Genomic DNA, 17,919 nt, shown 5'->3' on the forward strand with positions numbered 1-17,919 from the left:
CTTGTGAGATTTTATCTGCCTAGTGAGCTGAGGTGACAAGTGTTTTCACTGTGATGAACTCGGTCACACCGGCTTGTTTCCTTCGGTCCAATCGAATCCTTTCGGCGCCACCGAAACACACAACTCGGTGCTACCGACTTCACTGCAGGAAAGACAGCTTGCCACTTGTTCCTACATTCTTTTTGCTCCAGCTCCACTCAATGATTCTTGTCCTCTACCAGCATCACATTCGACTTGCTGCTTTGCTTTGTGACTCAAGTACCAAACCCATCTGTAACAAAATCCAGAAGAGCCCCTTCTTGGAAATTGATGTCAAAGGGGGAGAGAGAGAGACCACATCAAAGCTTAAGAGAGAGAGATCACATCAAAGCTTAAGCTTAATCATTTCTATAGGGAAGAGCATACTCAGGGGGAGAGTGTAAGAAACCCCAGATGCTTGGTGTTCAAGAGGAGAGAAGTTACATGTCTTTAAGAGGGGAAAGACATGTTCAAAGTTGATTGTTTGCATTAGCTTTGTTTCTTTTCTTTGCTCTGATTTTCTGTTCCCTATCTTCTCCCAATATCCCATGCAAGATTCAGGGGGAGCAAGACATCTAAGGGAAGGAAATCCTTGAATTCATTGCACATTTTTACCTTTGGGGACATGTCTATAACCAATAGGGTACTCAGTACTCACTCCCTACATATCATCCCAGTCTTGGTACTCTTGTGGTTTCTTTTGTTCGCTCTGGCTAGTAGGTGTATCTGTGTTATCTAACCTTGTTTACTCAGGTTCATTCCTTCATAAGCCAACTCAAGACCACAAGGTAAGTGTATGCATCACGGCCATGTGTATGAGGATTTCTTGCTGATGTACATACTGTTTGCAAGAAGGACTCATGAGCATGAAGGTACATTTCCTATATTCACATCATTTGCTCTGATGCATATAGCCAAGATACATGTAACACATTTCTTACTCTGTCAAGCTTATACATTCACATGCTCCTATATTCCATATTTACATGATTGCATACATGTAGGGGGAGCCTATGCTTGTTACATGTCTTTCCAAAGCTTTACTTGTTATTCTCTATATCTTTATCTAAAGCTTTGATGTATGTTGTCATCATTTACCAAAAAAGGGGAGATTGAAAGCACAAGTGCTCCCTAGGTGATTTTGGTAATTAATGTCAACATATCTCTTGTTGGACTAATATTTCTACCTAGTATGTTTCAGATAAGTTCAACAATGGAGTGGCATGGATTAGAGGATGTGGAACCCCTTCAAGATGCTGAGGACAAATGATTGGCTCAAGCTCAAAGCTCAGGACTCTACATTTTATTTTAGTGATCCAAGATCACATTGAGTCCATAGGAAAGCCAATACTATTAAGAGGAGATGAGGTGTTGCCTAATGGCTTGCTTGCTCAAAGTGCTTAGTGATATGCTCCAAAGCCCTCAATCACTTTCTCATATCCACATATATCCCAAACCAAAAGTCAAACTCGGCCCCATCGAAACTTTCTATCCGGTGCCACCGAGTTCAGTTGACATAGCCACTGCCAGAAAACCTAATCAATTCAGTCTCACCAATGGGATCTCGGTCTCACCGAGATGGGCTTGCAAACTCTTTGTTGCCTATTGCAATAATTTTGGTCCCACCGAGACATGCAATCGGTCCCACCGAGTTTGCTTTGCCAACTCTATGTTTTGCTTATTACCCAAATCGGTCCCACCGAGTTTGTGTAATCGGTCAAACCAAGATGAGGCTTTACCCTAACCCTAGCACATCGGTCCCACCAAGTCGATTATATCAGTCCCACCGAAAACCCTAACAGTCACATTTTCAATTAAATCGGTCTGACCGAGTTTTATGATTCGGTCCCACCGAGTTTGGTGATTTGTGTGTAACAGTTAGATTTTGTGTGGAGGCTATTTATACCCCTCCACCCACTCTTCATTCATGGAGAGAGCCATCATAACATGCCTACACTTTCAACATACATTTTCTGAGAGAGAACCACCTACACTTGTGTTGAGGTCAAGATATTCCACTCCAACCACATAAATCTTGATCTCTAGCCTTCCCCAAGTTGCTTTCCCCTCAAATCATCTTTCCACCAAATCCAAATCCTGTGAGAGAGAGTTGAGTGTTGGGGAGACTATCATTTGAAGCACAAGAGTAAGGAGTTCATCATCAACACACCATTTGTTACCTCTTCGAGAGTGGTGTCTCCTAGATTGGTTAGGTGTCACTTGTGAGACTCCGTCAAGATTATGGAGTTGAACCAAGGAGTTTGTAAGGGCAAGGAGATTGCCTACTTCGTGAAGATCTACCCGAGTGAGGCAAGTCCTTCGTGGGCGACGACCATGGTGGGATAGACAAGGTTGCTTCTTCGTGGACCCTTCGTGGGTGGAGCCCTCCGTGGACTCGCGCAACCGTTACCCTTCGTGGGTTGAAGTCTCTATCAACATGGATGTACGATAGCACCACCTATCGGAACCACGCCAAAAATCTCCGTGTCTCCAATTGCGTTTGCACACTCCGATCCCATCCCTTTACATTCTTGCAACTTGCATGTTTTACGTTCCGCTGCTCATATACTCTTGTCATGCTTGCTTGATATGTATTGTGAATGTTTAAACTTGTGCCAAAACTCTACTTAAACCTAAAGAAGTTAAAAACTGCAACTTTTCTTACTTAGAGTCTATTCAACCCCCCCCCCCTCTAGACACCTCTTCTCGATCCTTTCAATGGGGCACACCTATTCTTCAGATGTCGCTTCACTGTTAGGCTCTGGAACTTGATCATCTACAAGCTTGGTCTTGCCAACATGGATACTTCTACTTGGCTCACGGAAGACTCCGTCATTGAGTGGTGGGCCAATAGGACCGGCACGAGCACTCCCAACCGAAAGGCCATGGCTTGGCTAACCATGCTTGTTTGTTGGACTGTCTGGAATGAAAGAAACTCTAGGGTCTTCCGCCACAAGAGCGCGCCACCTACAGTTCTGCTCAGCTCCATTCTAGCAGATGCCCACCTTTGACGCACAATGGAGGCAAGGAAACTAGGAGAAATTTTAATGCACGAGTAATTGCCATGTGGCATGTTTTACGTGTCTCGGTTGTAATATGGACAAACTCTGTTCCTTCTTAATTAATGGACGAGGCAAATCGTTTGCCCCCGTTTCGAAGAAAAAAAAAGTTGTTTTGATAGAGTTCCGCTGCATGGCTTTGATAAGAGCATCAGCTTATCTACATACTCCCTGGTCTGATCTCTGGTGCACACGATGTTCTTCTTCCTGGAGTAAGTAGAAAATACCACTAGTATCCCCCTAGTAGAATCGAAAAGCAGCAGTAGAAGGAAGGGGACGAAAAGGATAGGCCATGCAGCCCTTGGGAACTGAAAGGGTGGCAAGGCAGCGTCGGCAATCAAACTTACGTACGCCAGCAGCGGCTGCTCTGCTCAGGTCCATCCCGATCGACCCCCCATGTCCTTTTCTCGTGGTGGTGCTCCTCCTCTCCTGCGTAGCTAGCTGTGCGAGCACGTACGTGTCACCCCCCACCTCCCCTTCCCTCCCTCCCTCCTTATTTAGCACGACACCTCCCTCTTCCTCCTCTGCACCCACAGCAACAGCTTCCTCTTCCTCCTCAGACCCACCCTCGCTGGCTAGCCGCATCTGCTGCCAAGCTCCAGCCCCGCGCTGTCTGCTAGCTCGTCGAGTTGAAGGTAAGCCGCAAGCCGCAAGCGCCTACCCCTGAATCTATCTGTTCCCTACTGTGCGTGTGCGAATTTTGCATTTCTTGTGCTACTCGAGGAGGTACAGCTCTGATCTGGAATAGGTGTTGAGATTATGCATGCGCTGCGCTTCATGAGCATTTGCTAGCTCATTGGTTTCATGCCCTGTCAAAGATTTTACTACGACTCATTTCTCTTTGCTCTGTTCATTTGAGTAGTACACACACTGTTTTAAGCGAGGATTCTCTTATCTACCTTACTCCCAAAAGCAGCAGTAACCAGTACACATCTGTAAACTGCTTTCTGGAAATGTTTTGTCATCCTAGGTGACTGTCGGGTAGGATCATAGGTTACCAACTAGATTCTTCCTATGCTATGTCTATGTGGCCTCCATGTATGTAGTACCAGCCATGTACTTTTCATGATTTTTTCGCCTTTCGGCCGCAGGCACATGTGTTTACTTTGGGATGATGCATCTCATGGTCTTCGCCACCTTTTTTTGTTGTTGTAGATATGTCTTTGCCACCTTTTATATACTAGTAAAGTCAAAGTGGGTTGAGTGTTTTGGACCAGGCTGGTCATTTTATATTTTTGATGATCAGGTGTTGTTTAGTGTTCCTGAGATCTTTAGGATCTACAATACTTCTACTGTTCTTCCTTTTATCCTTTTTGGGAAAGATGGTAAAGGCTGCCTCATGGTACAACATGAAACAAGATGTTTTACGTCATCTGAATAACCAAATTCATATCAAGTTCACAGTGTCCAAAGCCTGATTTCATTGAGCGACTGCAGATTGTCCAAGAGCATTTTGAAGGTTGACAGTAACCTTCGGTTGTCGGAAGATGTATCGCGCCAAGAGAGCTGCATTGTCACCAAAGGTGAAGCGCCGTGTCGGCAAGTATGAGCTCGGCCGCACCATCGGGGAAGGGACCTTTGCAAAGGTCAGGTTCGCAAAGAACACTGAAACCATGGAGCCTGTTGCTATCAAAATCCTCGACAAGGAGAAGGTTCAGAAGCTCAGATTGGTTGAACAGGTCATTATCACACAATTCCCTCATATGACTTTGTCTAGTTTCTTCATATTCCTTTTATCTGAACATATCATATCATAGATCAGATCATAAGATGCACGTGGTAAAATTTTAAAGTTCAGTCAACCATATCATATCAACTTTCATGACAGATGCACAGTTGCCATCTGTGGTTTTATCTAGTTAATAAATTTCATTATTGTAACCTACATCTTTATATCAAGGAGCTAACTGGAGAAACCATTTATAGCTTCACTGGATGTTGCCGTGTTAGCATGGTGGCATAGGAAGATGTGACTTCAGTTAATAATGATTATGTATCTACATATTTGCATTACATAGCGGTCTTACCCACATGGTGATCTTCCCATTGAAGTCATATCACAAACTCAGTATGTTTTCCTAGTATCTTGTGCAGTTTCCAATCGATGTCTGAACTTTGTGCAAAATTGAACACGAAATTCAATGCCCTCAGTTCCTGTACTTCAGCATATGTGTCCCCTGTTGCACTTTTGGGTGTCCATGTCTTGAGTTCTATTTAATTGCCTTCACTACTTCGGTGTTCTTCCAAGTTCGAAGTTCTAGCCATACAGTTCCCAAACAGGGACTTCTGTTAGCTAGAAAAGAAAAAAAAACATTGACAAGACAGAAACATATTGTTTCATACATGTGCTCATATAGTGATATTTCATATCTGTATCCTAATACTATCCTCAACTCAATGCAGATTAGGCGCGAAATTTGTACTATGAAGTTAATAAAGCATCCTAATGTTGTTCGACTGCACGAGGTAAAGTCCAAAAATCAATCGCGATTCAGGATTTGTCGCCATACTTCAATAGATTTGTGTTTATCCATGGCTGCAGTCTTAGTACCTTTTTGCTAATATTTGCTTTTTACCTCAGGTGATGGGAAGTAAAGCAAGAATTTTCATTGTTCTGGAATACATTACTGGAGGGGAACTCTTTGATACCATTGTAAGTGCCAATATGTCATCCATCTTTCTGCAATTGCTGAGGTTGTATTGTCGGTTAGATTTTCATTCATGTTAAATGATCAGCTTTTTAATCTCTTTTATTTGCTGTTATACACAGTATACCAATGGAAGGCTGAAAGAAGAGGAAGCACGCAAATACTTTCAACAGCTGATAAACGCCGTTGACTATTGCCACAGTAGGGGTGTGTATCACAGAGATTTGAAGGTAAAAACTTTTATCTTCCGGGTCATGTGTTCTTCTATGATTAACTATACGCATACAAGTACGGTAAAGTGACAAAATGATGTTAAACTTGCATTCGCAGTTAGAAAATTTGTTGCTTGATGCTGCTGGAAACCTCAAAGTGTCCGACTTCGGTTTAAGTGCTTTAACTGAGCAAGTGAAGGTATTCTTACTACCCCTTTTCGAAAAAATACTCATACTTTGGGTAAATTTCCAACTGGCCACATCATTGCCTTGTGTTGATTCTCACTGTTATTGAAATTCTTCGACTCTACAGGCTGACGGGTTGCTGCACACAACATGCGGAACTCCGAACTATGTTGCTCCTGAGGTAAAAAAAAATTTGGCTTATCATCTTAAGATCATGTGTCCAATCCACTAGAACTATTGTCTAACTTAGATTTCTATGTAGGTGATTGAGGATAGAGGTTATGATGGTGCAGCTGCAGATATCTGGTCTTGCGGGGTAATCCTTTTTATTCTCCTTGCCGGGTTTTTACCTTTCGAGGATGAAAACATCATCGCCCTTTATAAAAAGGTAATACCAATACAGTTCAAAAGATGTAAAAATGCAAAAAACATCATAGAGGCTTCTTTTCTCAGGGAATATCTTAGATGATATTGTTACTGATTATTTCCTTTTTACTCTCTTCTGGAATAACAGATCTCAGAAGCTCAATTCACATGCCCCTCTTGGTTTTCTACTGGAGCTAAGAAGTTGATTACCAGAATTTTGGACCCTAATCCTGCAACTGTAAGTGGCATACAACTTTTGAATATGGTTGTTGAAATCACTCAAAATAATCCTTTCAATAGAGTCAGACTTGTGAGCAGTACTATTAAAGAAACACCAGTAGTCCTTGATTTGAATCTCAGTACTGGAAAAAAGTTATAGAATCCCAACTCATCCGTCCTGTTTTTGTTGTTGAATGTTGAACAGCGTATCACCATTCCTCAGATACTGGAGGATCCTTGGTTCAAAAAGGGATTCAAGCCACCTGTTTTTGACGACAAGTATGAAACTAGCTTCGAAGATGTCTATGCTGCATTTGGAGACTCAGAGGTGAGGTAGTTGACCTATATAGTTAAAATACTTACATTTGTGGTTGGAATAAGTTGATTAACTATATGCATGTCTTAATAATTTACCAGGACCAGCATGTGAAAGAGGAGACTGAACATAAGCCAACCTCAATGAATGCATTTGAACTGATTTCACTGAATCAGGGATTGAATCTGGACAATTTGTTCGAGGCAAAGGAGGTCAGAACTGAAAATTCTGAAATATTTCTGCTGCAGACATCCATTATATGTCCTATTATGTGTGGTTTCCCATAGTCTATTGCCTGTTTGTTGCCTATGATTTTCTTTAGAAACTACATATCATTGCAATGTACTTATCTGTATGAATTATGTCGCAGGAGCATAAAAGAGAGACACGATTCACGTCGCAATGCCCTCCAAAAGAAATCATCAGCAAGATTGCGGAAGCTGCAAGGCCACTTGGATTTGACATTCAGAAGAAAAACTACAAGGTATTCATATTATTATTGTCTATATGTGCACACATCTTCTGTTACAACTAAATTTTTGTATACATGTTAGCACATATTCGGAGTTGGCAGGAAATTGAACTAGTTTTGATTTTGTTATTTCCAGATGCGGATGGAGAACCCGAAAGCAGGTAGAAAAGGCAATCTCAATGTTGCAACCGAGGTAAGTGAAAACACCACGCAAACAAACAAACTACTTTGAACACTAAAGAAGGATTACCCATTCATATATGTTTTTATGTGGCAACCTTCAGGTGTTTCAAGTAGCTCCATCCCTACATGTGGTTGAGCTGAAAAAGGCGAAGGGGGATACTCTGGAATTTCAAATGGTACCACCATAGCATCCCCCCTTTGCCATTCAAATTCTCTGCGAATTTAACTACTGTCAAAGCATTGCTTTCACAAGCAAGTAACAAGAGTTTATTTTACTGTGAAACAGTTCTACAGATCTCTCTCGACCCAGCTCAAGGATGTAGTTTGGAAGTGCGGCGGCGAGGTAGAAGATAACAGCACCGCGGCATGAAGCGCAATTTTCCATGTACATAGTCCCTAGTTCATATGTGGGATGGATGGCGGGTGTTGGCTGCGGAATGGGTTGTGCAGACCGAGTTCTTTCGTTGGTTTGTTGATGATGATGATGAATAGGCTCCGATGAAACAGCGGGCGCGCAGCCAGCTGTGGAAGAGCCTATCTATGGCTTCGTTAGTTTGCTTATTACATATTCATGGTCCAGAGGGAGATTAAAGCCAGAGGCGAAAGGCCGTATTGTTGCAAGATTGTATTGGTAGGAGGTTATATTGAACAGCGCAATGTGTTGAACTTTGTTCTCTACTCTACCTAGCATTGTACTGTACTAGTAGTAGCTATAGCCGGGGAGATGTCTCTGTAGAGTATGAGATTCTGAATAAATAAATAAACCTCTGATCCTTGTCGGCGATGCTGCGTGTGTGAAGGAAGGAAGGAAGCTCATGGAATCGTAACTGACCAGTGAGAATGAAACCGATGTGAGTGTGGATGCTCTCCAAATTGCCAACAGAAAAATGTAGTCGGACCAGCGACGAACTCTCGCATGTGCGGGCAAAGATGAAAGCCTGGCAAGTTGTGAGCCGAGGCGCCGATTCTGCCATGTCTCCCTCTGCTTCCGCCCACGGCAGCGCCCATGCCCCGCCGGTTGGCCAGATTTTTCTCAGCTTTGGTTCGCTCTCTCGCGCCGCGGCGCCGATGTTCTCAGGACCCGGTTACCGCCGCGGTGGCCTTGACCGGAGGGGATTCCTATACGGCGCGCAGGTCGCCCGCGAGCGACGCGCACCGCCCTCGCGCGCTGGGCGTTCGTATGGGCCGGCCCATTTTCCTTTCGTTTTTTGTCTTTTTCTTTTTTCCGTTTATTTTTTTTTATGTTTTCCTTTTATTTTCACTTTTTTCTTTTTAAAATTTTCATTTTTTAAAGAATTTTCTTTTTAAATTCACCAATATTTTTTTCCTTATCAAATTCAAAAAATGTTCATCAAATTCGAAATTTGTTCATCGATTACAAGTAATGTTCATTGAACTCAAAATTTGTTCATTCATTTTTCAAAATAAATGTTTTTGAATACAATTTTTTTTCATTAAGTTCAAAAAATATTCATCGAATTCATTTTTTTCATCAAATACAAAAAAATGTTCATAACTTTTTTCATCAAAATATGAAAATGTCTTCAAAACTATTTTATTTCTGTTTCCAATGGCATTTTCCTTAGTATAAGACAGAATACCAAATTTGTTTATTCTTTCAAACTCATCATCAACAAAAAGAGAAGTCAGCAAAAAAAAATCTTGGGGGAAAATGAAACATATGTGATTGAAACGTACGAACCCCCGCTAAAAAAAAGTACGAACCCGAGTCACGAGCGGACAAGCGGGGAAAAAAGTAGCGAACGAGCGGGACTTGGGCTAGACCAACTAACGGTGCCAGACTCCCAAACCTTGTGCGTTTCCACGTTTCCAGGCCGTAGGTCACGTAATAGGATGTCCGTTGACCGGACGTGCCAAACGGCTTTGACTGCCAGCGCCCATATCTGGGTGGGCTTAATTCGGGCTGGCAAAGCCTACGCGAAATGTTCATCTTATTGGACTTGGGCCAGTTTGTACCATCCTATATCCATTATGAGAAAATACTGACAACTAATTGATGACGTGACTATCCTCAAAAAAAAATTGATGACGTGACCGCATTATCTCATAAAGTTGGGTCTACCCAACATCATTATCTTTACCTACTAATAAAGCAGTTACTGCTTCTGATCGTACGTCATTGGCATTTTTGCATAAAAGCCCCCGCGATTTTGGGTATTCAACCCGCAATGCAATAATAAGTCAACTCCAACCGATATTGACGAGAGAAAAAACGAAATAACCCACCCACCCGCCGATGCATCAGTCCTTCCCCACATCAGCAGTCTTTAAATTGACTATTAGTCCCACCTCATAGCTTTGTATCGAATCCTACAAATTTATATATGTTCGAAAGTAGACAATCAACAAGCCGAATAACAAAGCAGAGATGGCTGATCAAGAGAATAAGAGAGAGATCAGATAAAACGAGCCTCTCTCAAGGCCAATGCATCACCGGCGCGGACTTGCCTCAGGGAAGCGGAACAGAGCCGTGGGCGCTAGATGGAGAAGTGGAGGAGTGGCGCTGGGTGGTGGTGGGGAGCCCCTCTCTCTCCGGTGGATGGCTGGGGTGACGGGGGCAGCGGGACCGGTGCGCAGTGGCGCAGAGAGGGTCTCTATCGAGCTGGACTTGGCGCTGGACGTCGCGGGTGATCCTCGTGTTCGTCGTCTCCATGCCCAGACGAAGCAGGCAGCGATGAGCCGACGACGGCTCCCGACACGGTCGGAGAAGGTGGGGTGGCGCGGATCTGGCGCTGAACAGCGGCGGGAGCTTGAGCGTCGGGGTCAGAGATCCATGGCGCGGGTGTGATTCTCCCTGTACAGAAAAGATACGGGGGTGAGAGGTGAGGGAGAGATCCAGAGGGAGGGAGTTAGGGAAGGGAATGGAGAGGGGGAAGGTTAGCGGAGCAGCGGGCCGGAGTTGCAGGGGGGTAGCCGGCCATGGCGCCGGTCGCCGGACTGGACGGGGGAGGCGAGGAGGGGCTGCAGGCGCCGGGGGTCGAGGGGAGTTCCTTGCTCGGGCGCGGTTGGTGCGGGAGGCGGCGTACGGGCGGCGGCGTTGTTGCAACGCGGCTGGGCTGTGTATGGGCTCCTGGCATGGAGAAGTGGCGCTTGGTGTGATGGATGTGGAGAAGATAAGAATTGAGTGGTGGAAAAGGAATTGTCTGTGGGATTGAGTGCTGGTTGCTATTGCTTTTTTTAAACGATGCGGTGTTTTTCTTCTACTTTTCTGCGTAGAGCTAGGTGTCGGTCTTTGCTTTTTCTGCGTAGAGCTAGGTGTCGATCTCTGCTAGCATAGTATAATTTACTTGGCTGCTGTTTAAGCCTGCAATATCTTAATATTAATTATGAATACATTAGTAGTTACAGTACTTAAAAGATGTGTGACTGAAATATTGGAAAAATTTGTTTAAAAAAATATTGAAAATAAATACTATTTCTTAGGGGAAAAGATATTTCGGGCTCACCTATGGACTACCTGATCATCAATATATTCCTCGAGTCTTGATGTTCCTGATGCCGTTGATGAGATAGAGATGAGGGACGGACAAAGAGTTGAGAGGGTACGGCAACGGTGCATCCTGCTTGAACTGGGTCTGGAGGAGGGGTTGTGTCCTATTTCGACTCTCACGCCGGCGAGAGAGAGAGAGAGAGAGAGAGATGTGGTCATGGCTATGCCGATCATGTCCTTAGTCCTTCCGTGCACCACCTCTATGCATGTGGCTACTCCCCTCCGTCATATCATATATCCTGATCCTGTTCGAGCCCTGATGTTGGTGTCAAGGGAAGCAACCGTGTTGGCGCAGTCGGCGTGCTCCTACTGTTGGTGGTCGTCAGTGGCGGAGCTAGACCAGGAAGACTGGGGGGCAAAGAGAAAAAACAATTTCTAGGGGGGGAGCAAAATCTCTATTTTTTCCAATCCATAAATCTTTATAAAGAATTTCTTCACTATTTTGCCCAGTCTGGGGGGCGACGGCACCTGCAAGGATGCATGTAGCTCCGCCAGTGGTGATCGTGTATCAACAAAAGAGCATCAAGCATTGTAAACTCTTTACTATCTAATGATCATCTTATCTTTGAAGTGGTCAACTAAAAATATGAATTCATGATAAGACGGGGAAGAATCTAACAGATTAAGAGATAGAGCTCGATATTTCACCATGATAGATAAACTCTAAAATATCAAGCAAACCCTAAAATTTATTTCGTATCCGTTGCAACGCACATGCTTTTTTTGCTAAAATGTCAACTTTTATTAAAAATAAGGAAATTCCCACGTTTAACCATATTATCAACATTTATTAAAAATGGATATAAAAATTGATGCACAATGACACATGCAGCAGGTTATGCCCATTTATCCGCCCGGTGCAACGCACGGGCATTTGTACTAGTTACCCTAACATGTCTAAAAAATCATTATTACCCTAACAACATGTTCTTATTATTGCTAGCATCCTCTTTATATTAACAATGCTCATGGTTAGGAAAACAAAACCAACAACAGTACATGAGCTAGTCCAAAGGCCTTACTAGGGGGTCTTTCTGGTGTTTATTTTTCTACACATACTACTAGGTTTTCTTCCGAATATCACATTCAAGAACCATTACGATTCTAGCTTAGAAATATAAAATTATTTATGAACACGAAAATGGAAAGATAACAATTTTATTATTGCATCTAGGGCATATTTTCACCAACTCAACCATCCAAACTCAGATAGGCTAAGAGGGTATGAATGTATCACGCCAAATAGCATTTTGTCACTCAGCATTGCTCTGGCGGTCTGACTGCAATGAGCAAAAATGTAACTCACCGACCAAAACGACGAGCAAACATTCGAATGTGAGAGCAAGAACCAACGAATGGGTGAGCTCCAAGAAGGGTGGATTGAGGGAGGCAAGGTGATGGCTCCATCTGTCCTTAGCAGGTGGCTGCGATTGGACTTGAGGAGGTCCACCGATCCGCACAACACACCTAGTACCCGCTCCCGCTGTCCCCGTCGGACCAGACTACCAACGCCAATGGGAGGTTCGCTTTAGTTGGTTGTAGGCATGGCGGCAACAACTTCTTTGTCGTGCCTGAGTGGGGAAGCGACGATTGGGTCCTAGAAGAAAGAGTTGCGATGCAACAGTGTGGTTGTATCGAAAGCATTGAAGTGTCGGTGGGGAAGATTCAAGAAAGAGAGAGGACGAAGGGCGGGTTTGGGGAAGGAAGATGGGAGCTTGATAAGTGCCTCAAGCTGGCAATGGTTAATTGTTACCCACGTCCCCATGGGTAATTAATTACTCTATTAGGGGTCGGGGATGTGCCAGTACCCACGGGGGTGTTGGTGGTCAAATATCTCACCCAGCACACAAGATGGGGATAGGGATGGGATACCATTACCCGTACCCATTACCCGCCAAACCCGTGAATGGCTTACGTATGGGCCCTAAAATTGGTAGACCCTAGATAATTTCTGACCATACCCGCCCGAATTTCCACCAATCCCACCCTTTTGGCCTGAAAAGCCCAAAGAAATCGCTAACCTAGCGACAAAATATTTTTTATTATGTTAAAATATTATTTTTTCTAATTAAATGCTACTGGAGGTTGTTGTTAATTGCTTGTATGGGTTTCTCCATGGGGATGAAAAACCTGACGGGGATGGGGATGCGAAACTTTTTATCCCCGTTAGCGGGTATGGGGACGGGGACGGGCATGGAGTGGCTGTCGTGGGGACAGGGATGGGAGTCCAATACCCGCCTAGGTAATCCCCATTGCCAGCCTGACAAGTGCCCTATCCTCCCGCGGATAAATTAGTAAGTTATCCATATAATAAGCATGCCACGTTAGCGCGACATGCAGATCCCGTTGGTCATATTTGCTGTTAGAGCGGTAAACTATCCGATCGGTGCTATGTGTTACAACCCTGCCTCAAACATGTTGATTTTATGTGATTTTAGTCAAAGGTGATTGGTTATATGATAACCTAACTTGAATTGTGATGGTTTTGTGTAATATACTCATTTTACATAGTTGCAAATTGTGGTCCGCATCTAGAAATTCATGGACGCCAGTAGACATCGAACATTCGCTAAGAGGGATGGCATTCACGAACGTTTTTGCTGGCAGTTTCTTTAGAGACGCATGACATTTTCTGGCAAGAAGATTTTTATTTTTGGTAGAAACTGACACAAATTGTCATCTCCTGTATCATCTAAAAATGCCGCCACTCCCAAGGAATGTTGGCCAATTAGTATTTCAGAAATTCATAACTATGTCTTCACAACAGCGACACCGCTGGATGCAAAATTCGCCAAGGCAACACCAATGCACAAGCACAACACGGTTATGCAGTAGCAGACGGCAACGCCCGATGAGATCAAGTCACGTAGAGGAATGTATCTGATGCACTCACACTTGTGATACGTAAATGTATCTGGTGCATCCACACTTGATGCTGATGCACTAATGGCACATCTTCCGATCACATAGAGCAGTCCGAGATAACACGCCTTGGACTAACATCAGGCGGCGGCATCTTCCGCAGTCAGCCGTTAGTCCTGCTGCCAAACTCCACCAAACGGCGCACTGGTTTCAGTTCAACGGAGGTCCACATCACATGCGACCAGGCCATTCAACCAGCAGTTTTCGTTGCCGGTCGCATGTTTCCTGAGGAACATATTACTCCCATCCATCGCCAAGCAATACAACAGCAGCATCTGCCAACTCAAGGAGCCGCTGGCTGAGGATTGGTACGTACAGTACAAAATAGAAGTAGAAGGGAACTTGAATCAAACGGATTCAACTGCAATCAGGGTTCATCACGAAGGGGCCAAGTCTTGCAGATTCACACAGAAAGAAAGATGTTTCAATGACACACGGGAGAGAGACAGGGTAGCAGCAGGGGAGGAGGATTCCATGAATGCTCTTGAGCAACTACGTCTACTAGTACGCTTCTTCTGGTTCGGGGCAAAGACAAGGAAACGAGAGCCGCATTCCTTACTACAAATATGCAATGCACAATTTCCTCCTCCCCGGTAAAAATAATAATACCACCGGACATGAACATGGGCTGGATCACTTGGCCATCATCACCTTGACGAACTCCTCGTAGTTGATCTGGCCGTCCCCGTCGACGTCGGCCTCGCGGATCATCTCATCAACCTCGTCATCCGTTAGCTTCTCGCCGAGGTTGGTCATGACGTGGCGGAGCTCCGCGGCCGAGATGAAACCGTTCTGGTCCTTGTCGAACACCCGGAAGGCCTCCTTGAGCTCTTCCTCCGAGTCGGTGTCCTTCATCTTGCGAGCCATCAGGTTGAGGAACTCCGGGAAGTCGATGGTGCCGTTGCCATCGGCATCGACCTCGTTGATCATGTCCTGGAGCTCTGCCTCGGTTGGGTTCTGCCCCAGCGAGCGCATAACTGTTCCCAGCTCCTTGGTTGTGATGCAACCTGTCCATGTCCAGCACACAAGGGCAATTTCAGGTATGTTTCTGACTGAGTCGGTAATCACATTTTCATATTCAGAGTGAGCTAAACACGCACAAAAGCTAATCAGACATGCACGCATGAAGCAACCACCATATACAATGGATCAAACCTGCAACGTCCCTGTACTAGTACTTACACTATTCACCTCTATGGTCCCAAAACAAAAGTTACTCATCAATTACTGTAGTACAGTCAGAAATGAAACCACTCTGTTACAACAAATGATTCAAGTACTACTACATATGCACTGAAGGCCCAAATTAAAAGTCTGGGCAGGTCCGAAATCAATTACTACCACTTTATCAACTCCATCTGACACCAAACGATTCTCCCTGATGCTGAAATTTGTATTATAAAAAACAAGACCAACCACCAAATGCTCTAGCCAAGACTTGAACCTGGTGGGCTGGCTGCGAACTCCCGCGCCTTGCCAACTAAGCTATGCTCAGTTCTCTGAAATTTGTATTATCATATCACTGGATCTGGGTTTCAGCCCCCTAAGAATTTCCAGCAGATCTGCAGATACGATCCAGAGATGGTAGCAGACCAGCAGACCCGCGTGTTTGGTTCACGACCTGGGCTCTCTGCCTGGGGAAAATAGGTGCCTGACTTGTGCCTGAGAAGCGATCGAGTTTTGCCTGGCCAGGCTGCCTAAGCCAAAAGGCGTTTGGTTCGTTCCTGGGACTGAACGATTATTAAACTACTATGTGTCAGGTCCTCAATTCTTTAACTACCACCGGCCTCTTGTTTTTACTCGCCAGGCTCCTCGATTTTTGTGTCCAGGCGTTCGTTCCAGGTCGCCTGGATCAGGCTAATCGTGTGCCTGCATGTTGGCCAGGCTAATCACCCAATGTCATCCGTCCAGGCCAGGCTAACTGAGAAATCGCCAGGGCAGCAACCAAACAAGATACAGGCAGCTTTCAGGCAACCTCCAGGCCAGGCACCTTTTTACCAGTGCCCCTGCCATGGCAAGTTCAACCTATAAGCTTCGATTCAGCCGTTCTACATAAGTCAGGCCTAAGCGTCTGACATTGGGCGGCCCTGACTTCGCCGCATCTGGATCCGAGACGAGGTCAAATCTGACATGACCCAATCACATTGATTTGACGACATAATTTCCACAGCAGTTACTACGCGAGATAGTGACCCGCAGCCGTGCACTATACGGCAGTACATACTACAGAAGAAGCACAGGGATTTCCTCCCGGCAGGGCGGTGGCATGGAGTGAGTGAAACAATATGTGCATCCTTAATCTGGCATTCCGGCTACTGGACGCCTGGCCGTAAATTTTCAGCCTCTAGTCATCTAGTGTATCACATAAGATGTCACAATTCTATGCTAGATCAAAGACAGAGAGTAGACATCCATCGATGATGAATTGATGTTCGTGTTTCTTCGTCTATCCAGACCGAGACGGATCACAACAATCACAGCGTTGGAAGAAGAAGAAGAAAAACAGGGAGGGACAGAAATCACTTACCGTCGCCGTCCTTGTCGAATAGGCTGAAGGCTTCCTTGAACTCGGCGATCTGGTCGTCGGTGAGTTGGTCCGCCATGCTACCTTCTCAGGCTCTTCCTTCTCGGCTTCTCGCGGCGAGCGCTGGAGATGGAGGTGGAGGAGAGAGGGGGGCGGGGGGTCTCTTGTTTGACCGTACGGGTGGGGGAGAGGAGGAAGGAGGGGGCCGGGAGCGATTTGTGGCCTCGCGTCGGGGAATTTTGCCGGGCTTTATGCGCGCCCGCACCCCGTCCGGTCCGTTCCGCCGTCCACGACCCCCGTTAACGTCGCGGACCGAATTACCCCCAACTGCCCCACTCGCCTTCTCAAAACAAGGCATCTAACTTTTCTTTTTTGAGGATCAACGTTGCTGCTTCTTATTTAACCAGCTAGAACAATGCACGTGCGATGCAACGTGATATAAATATTCTATTATATTAGTTTGAGATTTACCTGCTCATAATATGCAATTATGTAAATAAATTTCATTAAATTCTGTCCGTGATTTACCTTATATTTTGATAAGAAGTGATTTACTTGCCCATAGTATGCGATTGTGTAAATAAATGTTCATCAAATTATGCCCGTGATTTACCTTATATTTTGATCAGAAGTTTGGTAAGTAAATTAAAATAGAATTCATCCAGAAGGTAAGTAAATTATGGTGATTAATATACAGGAGTGTTGGACGAAGGGGCGGTGGGAAGAAAGGTGAAACGGGAACCTTACATTCTTTTTAAGTAGTAGAGATTTACCTGCTCATAATATGCGATTGTGTAAATAAATATTCATTAAATTCTTCCCATGATTTGCCTTATATTTTGATAAGAAGTGATTTACTTGCCCATAATATGCGATTGTGTAAATAAATGTTCATCAAATTATGTCCGTGATTTACCTTATATTTTGATTAGAAGTTTGGTAAGTAATTAAAATAGAATTGATCGAGAAGGTAAGTAAATTATGGTGATTGATATACGGGGAGTGTTGGACGAAGGGGCGGTGGGAAGAAAGGTGAAACATGAATCTGACATTCTTTTTAAGTAGTAGAGATAACTGGGAATGTCATCAGAAATTACACGAAGAACAAAGTCTGGGGGAGACCCAACCACACCCTGCTTAACTCATCTCCTGCTCCTACTTTAGTAAACTTATGCGCAGTAACGTTAGCAGAACAACGAACCCAGGCCACGCGATACTCGGTGCGCGTACCCAACATGTTCTTGATCTTTTGGATCCATGGCCCCACAGCGGCCAGATTCCTC

The 17,919-nt window shown here is 44.6% G+C and overlaps 2 protein-coding genes across 2 annotated transcripts; one reads left to right on the forward strand and one right to left on the reverse strand.

The window, feature by feature from the left end:
• Positions 1 to 3,539: 3,539 nt before the first annotated feature.
• LOC125551855 (CBL-interacting protein kinase 31) lies at positions 3,540 to 8,463 on the forward strand. Its single transcript, XM_048715226.2, has 15 exons — positions 3,540 to 3,712; positions 4,515 to 4,756; positions 5,481 to 5,543; positions 5,659 to 5,730; positions 5,848 to 5,955; positions 6,056 to 6,136; positions 6,251 to 6,304; positions 6,386 to 6,511; positions 6,638 to 6,727; positions 6,914 to 7,036; positions 7,126 to 7,236; positions 7,395 to 7,508; positions 7,633 to 7,689; positions 7,781 to 7,855; positions 7,966 to 8,463. Exons 2-15 carry the CDS (start codon positions 4,565 to 4,567, stop codon positions 8,047 to 8,049), a joined length of 1,350 nt encoding a protein of 449 aa, XP_048571183.1. The 5' UTR covers positions 3,540 to 3,712; positions 4,515 to 4,564; the 3' UTR covers positions 8,050 to 8,463.
• A 6,022-nt stretch (positions 8,464 to 14,485) lies between these two features.
• On the reverse strand, positions 14,486 to 16,857 carry LOC125551856 (calmodulin-1). The gene is made up of 2 exons (XM_048715227.2): positions 16,640 to 16,857; positions 14,486 to 15,119 (listed from the first exon to the last, which is right to left on the reverse strand). Exons 1-2 carry the CDS (start codon positions 16,713 to 16,715, stop codon positions 14,746 to 14,748), a joined length of 450 nt encoding a protein of 149 aa, XP_048571184.2. The 5' UTR covers positions 16,716 to 16,857; the 3' UTR covers positions 14,486 to 14,745.
• Positions 16,858 to 17,919: the final 1,062 nt, after the last annotated feature.

The sequence above is a fragment of the Triticum urartu genome, chromosome 4A (assembly GCF_056163025.1).
Source record: "Triticum urartu cultivar PI428250 chromosome 4A, HENAU_Tu73, whole genome shotgun sequence".
NCBI classification, from domain to species: Eukaryota; Viridiplantae; Streptophyta; class Magnoliopsida; order Poales; family Poaceae; genus Triticum; species Triticum urartu.

Bases quoted from the DNA above. Each gene is read 5' to 3' on its own strand.
- LOC125551855 (XM_048715226.2), top strand. From the start codon at position 4,565: ATGTATCGCGCCAAGAGAGCTGCATTGTCACCAAAGGTGAAGCGCCGT. The intron at 4,757-5,480 runs GTCATTATCACA...AACTCAATGCAG, and splicing joins AGCTCAGATTGGTTGAACAG to ATTAGGCGCGAAATTTGTAC. The intron at 7,856-7,965 runs GTACCACCATAG...ACTGTGAAACAG, and splicing joins ATACTCTGGAATTTCAAATG to TTCTACAGATCTCTCTCGAC.
- LOC125551856 (XM_048715227.2), bottom strand. From the start codon at position 16,715: ATGGCGGACCAACTCACCGACGACCAGATCGCCGAGTTCAAGGAAGCC. The intron at 15,120-16,639 runs GTAAGTGATTTC...GGACATGGACAG, and splicing joins ATTCGACAAGGACGGCGACG to GTTGCATCACAACCAAGGAG.